This window comes from Aspergillus lentulus (genome assembly GCF_001445615.1).
Source record: "Aspergillus lentulus DNA, contig: Alt05, strain: IFM 54703, whole genome shotgun sequence".
Classification (NCBI taxonomy): domain Eukaryota; kingdom Fungi; phylum Ascomycota; class Eurotiomycetes; order Eurotiales; family Aspergillaceae; genus Aspergillus; species Aspergillus lentulus.
This window is the reverse complement of record NW_028322121.1, coordinates 1112878-1126527: the sequence shown is the minus strand read 5'-3', so window position 1 is coordinate 1126527 and position 13650 is coordinate 1112878. Positions and strand designations below refer to the sequence as shown.

Below are 13650 nucleotides of genomic sequence, written 5' to 3'. Positions count from 1 at the left end.
ACAGCACGTAAGAGATTCCTTCCACTTCGGTGAGATCTTTAGACTGACTGACTCCAAAGTAGCCATGTACTTACTGATTGCAACCGTTCTCCACCATGGTTCATTCCGCCCCTTTTCGGCCACCGTCTGCTAAGCAGACAATGAGACGGGGTCGATAGCTCGTGTCCATAGAGCTCGATTTGTTGCTGCCTGTGATGGGACAGCTAAGAGAGGGACACTAGCTCTTTTCTGATTGTCAAGAGAGATGGAAGACGGCCTGACCGGAGCACAGCATTGATTATTGCAATTGACAGTCAAGTCAATGGTGAGCAGATGGCTGGCTCCGGACAAGACCCGCGACGGGACGTCAAGCTGTTATTATACTTGATGCTTGACAGGCAAGATAGCAGCAAAGCTAGTAGTACCATCATGCAGCAAACAACTCCTATTTGAGAGTCGCACAGATCATGGGAGATCACCATGACTTGCAGACGGGCAAAACAAGGGCGATGAGCGATTTCAACGGTTCATCATCTGCCAATGGATCTGCGGCTGTATGTATCCAAGCCACGTCAAGTACCAGGACTATGAGCATATGATCCGCCATTTTGAGCTATCTGAGGCATTTTCTGTGGAACAACGGGCTGTACAACAGTCGATACTACGGATATACTCCTGCCTTCTCCTCCCGCTTATCCTCATCCCTTGATTGGACTCTGGCACGCTCATATAGATGGATGGCACTGCTATTCGTCTTTTTGAGTTATAAATACACGCTTCTTCGGATGTATCACGATGTGTTGAGGTTGAGGTTCAGGTTATACACTCAGTAACAGTCATGTCGCCCATACCCAGGCTGAACCCCAGTCACGGCCATGACAACCATCACTACCATGACCTGGTATCCCAAGAACCCAGAGAGACCTACAACTTCTTCGAAGGGTTGAAACTGCCCAACATCTTTATCCGCTGCTGGGCGCCCAAGAACTCTTGCAGTCCGGAACAACGACCACTACTGCTGTCTTCCTCCTCCGTCTACTCCAGCATCTCCGCATCACCGTCACCGGCACCCTCCTCCCTGGCACAAAAGTATGGCACCTGCATCGAGATCCTTCACTACGGCGCGTTCAGCTCCGTGCGCCTGTACGGCCGCAGGCCCACCTCCAGTCCTACAGGTACATCCTCCAAACAACTCCACGTCATCAAGGTCTTCCGCCGCTCCTCCAGCCCAACAATCCTAACCCACCACCGCTTCGAACAATCCCTCTCCTCCTCCCTCTCCCACCCCAACATCCTCCGCACCATTGACTCCCTCCTCAACGACCGCGGCGAGCTCTGTCTGGTAACGGAGTACTGCGCCGCCGGCGACCTCTGCACCCTCATCGCAACAGCAGGCGCCACGCTCACCCTCTCGGACATCAACTGCTTCTTCAAGCAGATCATGCGCGCAATCGCCTACCTCCACGACCGCGGCATCGCCCACCGCGATCTCAAACCTGAGAATATCCTCCTCACCGTCTACGGGGCGGTGAAATTGGCCGACTTTGGGAGCGCCGTGTGTCGGCCCCGTGGTGAGGCCTCTGACTCGGATACCGAGGCTGAGGGTGCGGTGGCCTACGCATACTCCCCGCCCCGGAAACTGCTTGGGACGATACCCTACATTGCGCCGGAGGAGCTGTGCGAGGTCCAGAGGTTCGACCCGCGGGCGGGCGATGTCTGGGCTGCGGGGCTGGTGTATATGGCAATGCGGTGTCGGCGGCTGCTGTGGCGCATGGCGAGCGAGGAGGAGGATGGGCGGTACCGGGAGTATCTTGTTGGGCGGAAGGGGGAGGAAGGGTATGCGCCTATTGAAGGGCTGGGAGAGGTAGGTGCCGCTTTGTGAAAGACCGGCATAGATAGCAGATGCTGATTGAGAGATAGAAGCGGTGTCGCAATGTGGTGTATGCGATGTTGGATCCGAATCCGAGGCGGCGCATCACGGCGTCGCAGGTGCTCCGGTCTGAGTGGATGTATGGAGTGAGTGTTTGTCGGGCTGGAGAGATGGGACTGTAATTAATAGGTAGTCATGGCTGGTCCAGACACTGATAAGGATATCATTCTTCGTTGTAACGAGATTATGGCTATGCTACATATTCATTGCACATTTCAGTCATTAGACAGTGCCTGCAGCCAGAACGTATCCCCCGTCGACCACGATCGTCTGCCCATTGAGATACTGGTTCGTCGCTGTGAAAAGCACTGCACTCGCCATATCCTCGTCCTTGCCCGGCCGGCCCGCCGGCACCTTCTGCTCGTACTTCTCCTTGGGGATAAAGCTCTTCTGCTTCTCATCGCTCTCCCCCGCCGTCATCTCGCTGGGGAACACACCCGGGGCGATATTATTCACCCGGATCTTCAGCTTGGAGGAACTTATCTCATGTGCCAGCATCTTAGACAGATGGATCGCCGCCGCCTTGGACGCATTATACGCAAAATGATGCTGCGAGACTTTGACGATCCCCGAGATCGACGAGATGTTGATCACCGTGCTAGACCAGCCGTACTCCTTCTCCGAACCCTTGACCAGCAGCGGCAGGAACGCGGTGGTGGTGAAGAACAGCTGCGTCACGTTCGTGCGGAACACGCTCTCCCATTCCTCGGGCTTGGAGGCCGGGTCGTCGAACAGGCTCTTCCGCAGCTCAGCGGGCTCTTCGTGCTCCACTGTCTGTGAGTGGCTGGAGATTCCGGCGTTGTTGATCAAGATGGAGAGATGCGACTCGCGCGAGGAGATCTCTTGCACGAGCCTCTCGATTGACTTTTTGTCTGTGATGTCCGCTGTGATGGGGATAATTTCGCCGGGGATGTCCTTTCCGTATAGCTCAACGACGCGGTCCAGCTTCTCCCCTGTGCGTCCGGTGATGTAGACTTTGGCGCCGTTGACAGCGAGGGCTTGAGTGGCCATCAGACCGATGCCGGAGCCTCCACCGGTGATTAAAGCCACTGTCCAGGTTAGTATCTCTGGTCATTGGTATCGAGAAGAATGAACGTCGCATACCCTTTCCCTTGACATTGAAGAGATTGTCGAGCTTAAAGGTCTGGTTACTACTCTGTGCCTCCATTCTGACTTTTTCGGAAACAGATCGAAGTGACGTAGCGGTAAAAGGCCTGGACGTAAACGCAGAGAAATGGCTAGGATAATTCTGTAACGAAGACAAGCAGTTTTTATTATATACAGCTCGGTGGCAGATACGTGGTTGAAGTATCTGGCGAGAGACAGCTCGCAGGGGAGCAACTGGGCGCATCATCACTGCAACAGTCGGCACATTTGCAAAAGTAAAACAGGATTTCTAGAGTGTATAAAAGGCATTTCTCTCATCTAGATCGTCATGGATGAGACGATTGCGGCATGTCAGGCAAGATTCTCGAATGTCCAGACAGGATTCACTCCCCTCAATGTTGTGTGGTTTATCACAATGACGTCGATCCGGAGTACTCTATTTGGTAGACAGATGATGTCGCTGATAACCGCGAACTCAGACCGGACTAATGTCCTGCATCAGTCCGAACCCGATCTAGGGACGATTCATTTTGTTGCTGTCGTCTGTGTACCTGATCTACTGTGGCAGCACCGAATATCAACGCAAAGTTTCAATACATGTTGCACTCCCGCTTTCTACCTTAGTATAGAGTTCTTTTATACGCTCTTCCACAAATTGCAAGTCATGACTGAACCAATTCACGCTATAGATATTTCTGTAGCAAGCTTACATTACTTATGTATAACCTTACAGCTTGGCCTTGGCTTCAATAGCCTCACTAACAGGCGCCACCTCGACCATCATCTTGCCGGTATTGGCACCTTCGTAAAGGCTCACTAGACCCTGAGGCGCCGCCTCTAGTCCACCCCGGATGATATGCTCCTTGCGCTTGATCTTCCCCTGGGTCAACCATGTCGAGAGATCCTTCAAAGCAATGTCATACTTCTTCGCATAGTCGAACACAATGAACCCCTTCATTGTGATCCGTTGCGACTGCAATACACTGTTAGCAATCGATCAGCTCCACACGCCCAGCAGCAAAAAACTTACAATGACGTTCATGAAGCTCGCAGGCCCCTGGGGCTTGGCCGAGTTGTACTGGCTAATCGCACCGCAGATCGCGAACCGAGAGTCTTTCTGGGCCCGCGCCAGACAAGCATCGAGGATTTCTCCTCCGACATTGTCAAAGTACACATCGATGTACTCCGGTGTAGCCTCCTTCAACTGCTTCTTCCAGTCCTTATCCTTGTAGTTGATCGCCGCATCGAATCCGAGCTCCTTGACCAGGAACTCGCACTTGTCGGCACTGCCCGCAATGCCAACAACCCGCTTAGCTCCCTTGACCTTGGCAATCTGTCCGGCGACCATGCCGGTCGCGCCGGCGGCACCAGACACCACGACGGTGTCGCCAGGCTTCGGCTGTCCGACTTCGATCATGCCAAAGTAAGCAGTCAAACCCGTCATTCCGAGAACCGACATGGCATCCGTGGGTTGGCAGCCGGGAGGGACGACCACCTTCTGGGCCTCCTTGGGCCCCAGCAGACAATATTCCTGCCACCCGGAGTAAGCGACGACCCAGTCGCCGACCTTGTATTGGGATTGTAGTCCGCTTCCGACCGCGATCACCTGTGCGATGCTCTGGCCGCGCATGACGCTGCCGCGCTCAACGGGAGCAATGTATGACCGTTTTGCGGTGAGCCATTGGCGCATGGCCGGGTCGAGGGAGAGGTAGTGCACGCGTACGAGGACTTTGTCATTGGGGATCTGGTCGGGGATGGAGGTTGTGTTGAGCTTGAAGGTTCCGTTGGTCAGGGAGGGGTCGATGGCCGGGGACGGCGTGTTGGCGTAGATGAGCTGTCTGTTTGAGATGGGCATTTTGGCTGTCTGTTTGCTAGGAGCAAAGATGAAAATATAGATGGAAATATGTTGCAAAAGATGGAAAATGTGCAGTGAAAGATGGAGCAATCCTTCACATATAGGCTTCGGTTATCAGTCTACCTTTTCTCGCATCCTTTGACTTGCAGCAAAAGTGCCTCGGCACGGCCGATATTCTGCATTCAGTTATCAGTCCGTTGTTCACTTGTCTCACTCAAGACGATCCAAAGGAGCTAATCTAGAGACAGAGTTTGGCTCCGCAAATCAACGGACTTGTCTCTAGTTCTAGAAGAAATCTAGAAATTAATAGGGTCATTGGCTCATTGCAAGAACTGGGAGAGGGCATAATTGTACTGGTGACTTATGCAATGCATATGCTCATTTATGCATTCATGACGTAGTTCTGCGTTCCGTCTTATCGATAAGGATCTTCCCTTTTGGGAAATAGAGAGTTGCAGCCACTGAGCAATTGTACGACCCTCATCCCAGTTCAGACTGACTTTAATTGGCCTCGTTTCGAGTTGATCAAACTTTTGAACTCAGACAGCCTATGATCTACGGAGTACCACTTGGGATCATATCGAGAAAGCATGTGGTCCCCGACAGAATATGGGGTCAGCCTGACGTCACCGGTCAAGGCGATGATGTCGAGGTGCTGAGCATCAAACGGGCGCAAACTATAAGAACATCTACCATGGTATTCGACGGACTTGCAATCCGAACACTATCTCATATCATCCCACCTATAAATTCCGATCTACAACATGAGTACCACCCAAACACCTTTCCAGTCCTCCACCGGAGGCTACAACCAAGACCCCAACTCCACCACTCCAATTGGGACCAACGTCAACACTGCAGCTAGCACCGCAGACCCTTTTACTGGACCTGCCTCCCAGTCAGCTGGACCGCATAACTCCAACGTCGCCAACACTCTCGATCCCCGCGTCGACAGCGATTTGAACAACCGCGCCCAGTACGCCCCAGGCATGGCCTCTTCCGGCAACGTCCACCCAGGCGCCACACAGAGCTACAACAACCCGAACAGCTCCAACGCTGGCCCTCACAGCTCCTCAGTCATGAACAAGCTCGACCCCCGTGTCGACAGCCAGACCGGCAACACAACCAACAAGACCACCAACGAGACAGGTACAGGCGCCTCTCGCAATCCTACCGATACCACTGGAGCTGGTGCGGGTGCGGCTGTCACGCAGGGCTCCTCCACCACCTCCGTCGGAACGCCGGGAGTGGAAGACAACCGCTCACGATATGACCCCAATGTATCGGGGTACAACCCCGCGACCGGGTCCGGATACGCGACTGCCGGCGGAGTGGGCCACCAGCCCGCCCCGGGATCCAGCAGCTACGATAAGCAGGACTACCGGGCTGAATATGCCCCCAGCACTGAAAACAAGCAGTATACCGCGGAGGGTCAGGGCCGATCAGCAGCCAAGGGCGAGGAGATTGGCCGGGGTGTGAAATCAGCCATTGCTGGCATTCACGTAAGTCATCTGCTACGTTCTCTGAAGTATAGGAATGAGTACTAAACGAGGGCTTTAACAGGGTGCTGGAGAGTCGTTGCGGGGAGCAATGAATGCAGCTGTTGACAAGGCATTCGGCCATGAAGCAGGTGCAGCGAAGAACGAGGCCATAGCGAATAAGGGTGAGCAGGAGATCCAGTCAGGGACACTTTCTGGCCAGAGGGAGACTCGTTAGCCAGTCTATGTCTACTTTTTATGATTGATGATACCACGGTTTTTGTACTTTGCAATTGAGACTAGATGAGATTGTGATCAAATTGTACTCCGAACCTTATTCCATATAGTCATTGTGCTGTGGCGAGACATGATATCATGTGTCGTAGCTATGTATTCGTATGGTACGTATTAAGTTAGTGGCAACAAGATATAGTCAGGTCCAAGTTAGAGATACTTTGATCTATCTGATCTTCTCTGCGGATTATGGGGGAGGTTATCCTTCTATGACGTGCTCAACGGCACTGTTCACTAAGATCTTGTATACCAGCAGCAACAAATATATACCTACCGATGCACAGCACCATGGAACACAGCGTCTGAACAATCAGGGGCTAACTGGGTCAAGATCGATCCAAGCATTCTCCAGCTTCTGCTTACCAGCGAATCATCATCATCCTTCAATAACTTCATCCACAACTGTTGTGTAAGTGTCTTCCGGGAGCTCCGGAGGCTGTGCAATTCCAGTGGAACCGCGATTAAAAATTAAAAAAAAGGGAAAAGGAAAAGGAATGAAACCAACAGAAACCTAAGTTGGAAGAAGATTATGAAAGGATTATGAATCATTTCTATACTTGAGAGGAGAAGAAAGATCTTGAAGGAAATTCCTCCTCTTATTATCATCAAACCACGCAACTTCTTCCTACTGCGACTCTGGAGACAGATACGAATACGACTACGGCAGGTTAGAGCTTCATCGCCTCATCCCAGCTCAGACATCTCCATCTCCACTCGTTAGACTGCCTTAGTCTCTCACATGTAAATTTGTGGTGCTAGTCTGCTTATTTTAAACCATCGTTATCTGTCTTCTATTATCGCTCTTGTTGCATCATCACTCTCGTTACTACCGCATGGACAGAGTCATCCACCACCGCCAGCAACCTCACCTTCGACATCATGCCGCACTCGCTGGTCAATCCGGAAGGCCAAGATGAGGTCAATGCGATCGTGGAGGCATCCTCCAGCGCGGAGGATCGCTCTCCGATCCTGCAGTCCAATTCCGACAGCGATGAACTGGGCTACCAGTCTGTCGACGCAGCCAAGGAAGATGAAGCCGACGAGATGGTTGGCGTCAGTATCGGCCCAACGCAGAGTCGCATGAAGGCCCGTATGACGCCCGCGGAGGAGAAATCTCGCATCATGGAGCGCAATGGCGAGTATTTTGATGCCATTCCCGACAATATCCCCGACTCTGATGGACTCTTTCTTTCCGAGATCACTTCTGAACCGGAGTCGCTGCCGGATGCTCGGGAATCCCAGGCGCATCCTGCAGAGGGAGCTGGTCTACAGGACCGTGCTACCCTGGCCAGGAATAGCGTGCGGCAGAGCATTATCCCCCCTGCGAAAGACGGTCAACGAACTAGCTTCACCAGGTCGATACTGAAAAATGGACTACCACGCCCTCGGGCCTGGTCTGGGGATGCTATATCCAACCTGCGGCTGAGGAAGTTTTTGCCGGATCTGGGCTCTTTGGCGAAACGGTCTTCGCTGCCCTTTCGGTCGAATACCTTGCATAGCCGGGCTCGCAGCCAGACCGTGAAGCCTATGCCGTCCGGACTGGCTCTTGAACAGGCCCAGGCGGCCGCTGAACAGCGCAGGCGGCGGTCGTGCTCAACTCCCCACGCGCATCCACCTGCTGCGGAGGAGCCGATTCCGGAGTTGAGACCCTTGAACGGGATGACGGCTGCAAAGCATTCATTTACACGCAAACCCAGTAATTTCTCCGGGCACGCAGCCTCGCTCAGGCGGTCCTCATCGGATCAATCTTTGTATTTGAGAGCATCGTCCACGGCGTCGTCCCTGGATCAGGCACCACGGTACGAACATATTCATTCGCAGATCAACAGTCGCTTCAAGGCCATCAAGGACAGTCTTCAAGACTCTAGCAGCCGGCTGCTGAGCATGCCCACCTTGCACCTTCAGGATATCCGCAGCGAGTGGGGATACAAGCCGTTTCTCAGCGAAGTCACCAATCGAAAGGGAGTCTCGCAGCCTGCCGAACCGCAGTCCCACCGGGAGATTCTCAGAGAAAAGACCTCGCAGTCGCGCGAGCAATCCCCACGCAATAATTCAGCCTCGACGCATCCCATCTTGGCCGAAGCCATGTCCGAGTTGACTGGCGACGTGGTCATCTTAGGAGGCTACCGGGGCTCTGTCCTGCGCTCTGCCAAACCGCCGCATCGCCAGCTGTGGGTTCCAATGAAAGTGGGACTCAATCTTCGCAAGGTGGATCTCGAAGTCGGCTTGAACCCGGAGGACGAAGAGCGGATGGAGGAAACGATCATTCCCTCGGGCGTGTTGTCGCATGTCGGGCCCGTGGACATCTGCCGCCGGCTGATGAAGCGACTGCAAAAGTGCGACAACGCCGTCAATGGCAAGCTCCGCGTCTGGAACTACGGCTACGATTGGCGACTGAGTCCGCACCTGCTCTCGAAGAAACTGATCAAATTCCTTGAAGGCCTCCCGTCCAATGCACCCGATGTGCCACCCGAGAAGAGAGGAGCGTATGTCATTGCCCACAGCCTGGGTGGTTTGATTACACGCCATGCCGTCAACCAACGGCCCGAGCTCTTTGCCGGTGTCCTCTACGCAGGCGTCCCACAGCACTGCGTCAACATCCTCGGGCCCCTGCGCAACGGAGACGAGGTCCTCCTGAGCACCCGCGTGCTCACCGCGCAAGTGAACTTCACCTTCCGGACGAGCTTCGCCCTCCTCCCCGAAGACGGCCGCTGCTTCATCGACAAACGTACCAAGGAAGAATACCGCGTCGACTTCTTCTCCGTCCAGAACTGGGACGAATACCGCCTCTCGCCCTGCATCAGTCCCGCCCTGCCCCCGCTGACAGCCACCCGCAACTTCAAGGACAACCTCCCCGACCTCGGCATCCGCAAGCGCTTCACCACCGTCCTCAGCAGAGAGAGCAACAACGGCTCGGCCGAGGAAATCACCGACACACCCACCCGCCGCAGCACAGACGGCCGCGCCGTCCACCACCCACACCACCGCGAGAACGCCCCCTACACCACCGACCCCGTCTCTGACGTCGCCAACAAAGCCTCCGCCATGGCCCCAACAGCCGACGGGCTCGTCGGCCCAACCGCCAACCTGCGCGGCGCCGCAGCGCACACCAAGCTCGCAACAACCTCCACCATCCCCCGCGCCACGGCCATCGCCTACCTCGAGCGCACGCTCGCGGAAGTCAAGCGCTTCAAGCAGGAGCTCGCCTTCAACCCCGCCCACCAGGCCGAGAACCGCTACCCGCCTGCTGCAGTCCTCTACGGCAAGTCCGTCCCCACCGTCTACGGCGCGCGCGTCTGGTCCCCCGACCAGATCAGGCGCCAGGATGCGTACGACGATCTGGCCTTCGCGGCCGGCGACGGCGTCTGTCTCGCCTCGGCGGCGATGCTGCCCCCGGGTTACCGGATCATCAAGGGCGGGCTGGTCAAGAGCGAGCGCGGGCATGTTGGGCTGCTGGGTGATCTGGAAGGTGTGGGCCAGTGTCTGCGGGCTTTGGTCCGTGGTCGACGGGAGGGCGTGGGATTGGGGCCGAGCCCGGGGCCGCAGCCTGGGCCTGAGCCTGAGCCCTCTTCGTGAGCTCCTCTACGGACTTGACTGCATTTGATACCCCAAGCGCTTGTTTTATGATGACGACAATACGAGTAATGACCCGACTGCTGCTATCTTTGCATGGCGCCTTTGTATACTACATCTCCCATCGTTCTTATATAGAAGATAGACATGTATTAAACGTATCGATCTATCCTTGCTCTGTTTTGATGACCGGTTTCATTTTTCTCATATATCCATAGTCTATAGTTTCCCGCCAACCGCCAAGATAATCCTCCAAGTTCAATAGATATAACGATACCACAAATCACGCGCCGCATAGAATTCTAAACACGAGAAAAAGAAAAATGGAAATTCTAACCCGTTCTCGAGTTGGCGATGTTGAGGACTAGAATGTCCGACGCGCCAACCTTGAGCAGCTCGTCCATGACCGTCGCAATCTTCTTCTTCTCGACCATGGAGCTGACGGCCACCCAGCCCTCCTCCTCGAGAGCGGTGATTGTGGGCGCCCGCTTGCCGGGGGTAATCTGCGAGGCAACTGATAGCCCCGAGCGGGGAATGTTGTACTGGCAGAGGACGTATCTTTGAGCGGCTAGTGGGAGGTGAGTATTTAGCCAATCGATAAGATTTAGGGAGACGTACTGATAACACCACTGATACGGGAGGTGATCAAATCAACAAGGGAGTTCTTGGTTGACCGAGACTTGACCAGCACGGCCGTGCTCTCGACGACGGTATCAATGGCCTTGAGACCAGCAGCTTTCATGGTCTCGCCGGATTCTGTACCGGTCAGTATCGCACTCAATCGACGGAAACAGAAACGGCAACACATACCAACAAGATCGACAATACCATCGGCCACACCCAGAGCACAAGCAGCCTCGACACTGCCACCGACATACTTGATCTTGGTGCTGAGCTTCTGCCCAAACTCCACGCCCTCCAGTTGAGAGAAGAAAGCCTGCGTCAGCGCCGTGAAGCTAGTCACAACATTCTTGCCGATCAACTGCTTCGCCTCCGTGACGTCGCCCTTCTGCGGAACCTGCACCTGCAGCTTGCACCCGCCGAACCCGAGATCCATGATCTCCTCGACGCCCGAGACCTCGCCCTCGGCCAGCTGCGCATCGTGTTCGGCAACCTGGTCGCGGCCTGTGATACCAAGGTCTACGCGGCCCTCACCGACGAAGGTCGGGATGTCTGCGGCGGGGAGGAAGATGAGTGCAATGGGGAGGTTCTTGACCAGCGCGATGTCGAGGCGGGTTTCGCGGCGGAATTGGATGTCGCTGCCTGACAGGAGGTCTAGGGTAGCCTGTTGCAGACGGCCCTCTGTTGTGAACAAGAGGTATGAGTTAGCTGGGGAGTCTTTGTCGTTGCGATCGTAGGGTCTTGAGGTCAAAGAATGGAAATGCGATTGCGAAAGACGAGGTGAGTCACAGAGGGAACTTGCTTTTAGGGACGGCGAAGAGGAGTCTTCCTTCGAGGCTGAGAGAGAATATTAGTCATTATGAGACGGACTTATAGTACAGCAATTGAGTCAAACGAAAAGTCTGTTCTTGGTGGTAAGGTCACATACTGGTTGACGAGATCCATGTCTACTGACGATCGAGACGCGGGGTAGATGTGAGTTGCGTAAGGAATCGCGGCAATTTTAGAGCGGAAAGGATTGATATTAAGCACAAGTGAGATTAAATGATAATGACAATGTTATACAGTAAATTCAACGAAAATTGACTGGCGCGCCGCCGACGTGCCTCGAATGAAGAATTGACCGAAAGTTGTTGGATTGCAGGAACGAAACCGGAGTTCAGGTTCTGACTCGAACGGTGAGGGGCAGAAGAGCAGGACAGTCAGGAATTCAACTCAATTGCGACTACATCTGTTAGAATAAAGCTATATGGAGTATGTACATAGAAGCCGATTACACAATACATGTTCTACAAATCACATTAATTTCTTGAACCACGAGGATCCCAAGGTTGAACCTGGAGTCTTCCATCAAAGAGGAAAAAAAAGTGGCGGTTCCTCATCGGAGATCAGATTTGAGCCTTGTGGCCTGAATCTCTGCCTTGCACATCTATGCCCAAAAGAGGGTGCTTTCCTGCCTGAAATCCCAGGTGTCAGTTAGCCCTGAGCCCTCGCGTAAAGTTCCAACTTTCCGCGCTAAGCCCAAAATAGAAACCCACACAAGCCGGCAAATTCCTCGCTTGCAATCACAGTCCACCACACCATTCTATACCCGTACGGCCTCATCTAACCCACCGAACGCCGCCATCTTCCCTTCTATCCCGTCAAGTCAACCCTCTCGCTGTCGTCGAGCCCAACCTCCAAGATGGATTCCGCCAAGCAGCCTGTTAAGCTCGTCAAGGTGACTCGTGTTCTCGGCCGTACCGGTACGTGATCTACAATCTACAATCTACAATGATGGATGTCGCGTTGGATCTGGTATAATAACTGCTTCTCGCTTTAGGCTCCCGTGGTGGTGTCACCCAGGTCCGCGTCGAGTTCATGGATGACACTTCCCGCAGCATCATCCGTAACGTCAAGGGTCCAGGTATGCGAGTTCCGTTGAGCGATTGAGTTTTGGGGGGTTTTCTTTCGGTGGTCCTCGTATCCCGGCCGACAATCCGATTGCGATGATTCAAAACGGAGGAAGAAACTGGTCATCTCGGTGCAAGAGCGGACAAAAGGAATTAACTGCGAATGACTGCAAATGCGAATGCGACTGCCAGCCCGAACCATATTGACTCCGGATACTGGGGACCATCGGAAGGGGAAAACCAGGGTCGAATATTGAAAAAGTGCATGTGCATGGGCTAACTAGGAATCTTTGTCGCAACCTACAGTCAAGGTCGATGACATCCTCTGCCTGCTCGAATCCGAGAGAGAGGCCCGCCGTCTGCGGTAATTCCGCGTCGATTTTCTCGCCGAGTTGTCGTCTTTTATTCCCCTCTCGAGGCCGGCCGTGTACGTTTGCTTGCGTTGGAAATGATTCTGGGAGGTCGGGAAAGGCAAAAGTTTTTCTAGCAATGAGAAATGCGTGGCTGGGTTCAACTTTGCATGGGCTGATGCGGACGAAACGGTTGTGATACTTTGGCTTTCCATCCAAAATCTTTCTACATATCCTATCTGTCTTCGAGATATCAGGGAATAAAAGAGAGAGCCAACGGGGAAACCAAGCTCGACCCTTTCTAATGAAACGCAAAAAAATTTGAAAGCAACGATGCGCGAATGGACGGACTTTTCTATCTTGATCCTTTTTCTTCGTCTGTCGGTTGTCATACCCTTGATCGCATTGCCCTTCTCGAAGGCGATAGGCGAGTAGAATTTGTGTTCTGGTTGATCTTCCGTTCATGGTGGCTTGCATGATACATGGATTATAGAAGATCTAGGTCGCTGGGAAATCGAGGACAAATATATGCCAATCACGCAACTACTTCCCATCCCACTGGGTCTAGGTC

General features: G+C 53.7%; 6 protein-coding genes across 6 annotated transcripts; 3 read left to right on the top strand and 3 right to left on the bottom strand.

Annotated features, from left to right (window-relative positions):
* Positions 1–817: 817 nt before the first annotated feature.
* On the top strand, positions 818–2031 carry ALT_3025 (serine/threonine-protein kinase hal4; the record flags this gene model as incomplete). The annotated part of the gene is made up of 2 exons (XM_033557590.2): positions 818–1843; positions 1900–2031. The coding sequence occupies 2 exons, from the start codon at positions 818–820 to the stop codon at positions 2029–2031; spliced, it is 1158 nt and encodes a 385-aa protein (XP_033413481.2).
* A 100-nt stretch (positions 2032–2131) lies between these two features.
* Positions 2132–3077, bottom strand: ALT_3024 (SDR family NAD(P)-dependent oxidoreductase; the record flags this gene model as incomplete). Its single annotated transcript, XM_033557589.2, has 2 exons — positions 2132–2958; positions 3014–3077. 2 exons carry the CDS (start codon positions 3075–3077, stop codon positions 2132–2134), a joined length of 891 nt encoding a protein of 296 aa, XP_033413480.1.
* Positions 3078–3743: 666 nt separating this feature from the next.
* On the bottom strand, positions 3744–4871 carry ALT_3023 (NADP-dependent oxidoreductase; the record flags this gene model as incomplete). The annotated part of the gene is made up of 2 exons (XM_033557588.2): positions 3744–3989; positions 4047–4871. The coding sequence occupies 2 exons, from the start codon at positions 4869–4871 to the stop codon at positions 3744–3746; spliced, it is 1071 nt and encodes a 356-aa protein (XP_033413479.2).
* A 764-nt stretch (positions 4872–5635) lies between these two features.
* dprC lies at positions 5636–6587 on the top strand (the record flags this gene model as incomplete). Its single annotated transcript, XM_033557587.2, has 2 exons — positions 5636–6373; positions 6435–6587. 2 exons carry the CDS (start codon positions 5636–5638, stop codon positions 6585–6587), a joined length of 891 nt encoding a protein of 296 aa, XP_033413478.2.
* Positions 6588–7522: 935 nt separating this feature from the next.
* On the top strand, positions 7523–10219 carry ALT_3021 (uncharacterized protein YJR098C; the record flags this gene model as incomplete). The annotated part of the gene is made up of 1 exon (XM_033557586.2): positions 7523–10219. The coding sequence occupies one exon, from the start codon at positions 7523–7525 to the stop codon at positions 10217–10219; it is 2697 nt and encodes an 898-aa protein (XP_033413477.2).
* Positions 10220–10548: 329 nt separating this feature from the next.
* Positions 10549–11782, bottom strand: ALT_3020 (ATP phosphoribosyltransferase; the record flags this gene model as incomplete). Its single annotated transcript, XM_033557585.2, has 5 exons — positions 10549–10784; positions 10835–10972; positions 11027–11577; positions 11627–11674; positions 11766–11782. 5 exons carry the CDS (start codon positions 11780–11782, stop codon positions 10549–10551), a joined length of 990 nt encoding a protein of 329 aa, XP_033413476.1.
* Between the last annotated feature and the right edge of the window lie 1868 nt (positions 11783–13650).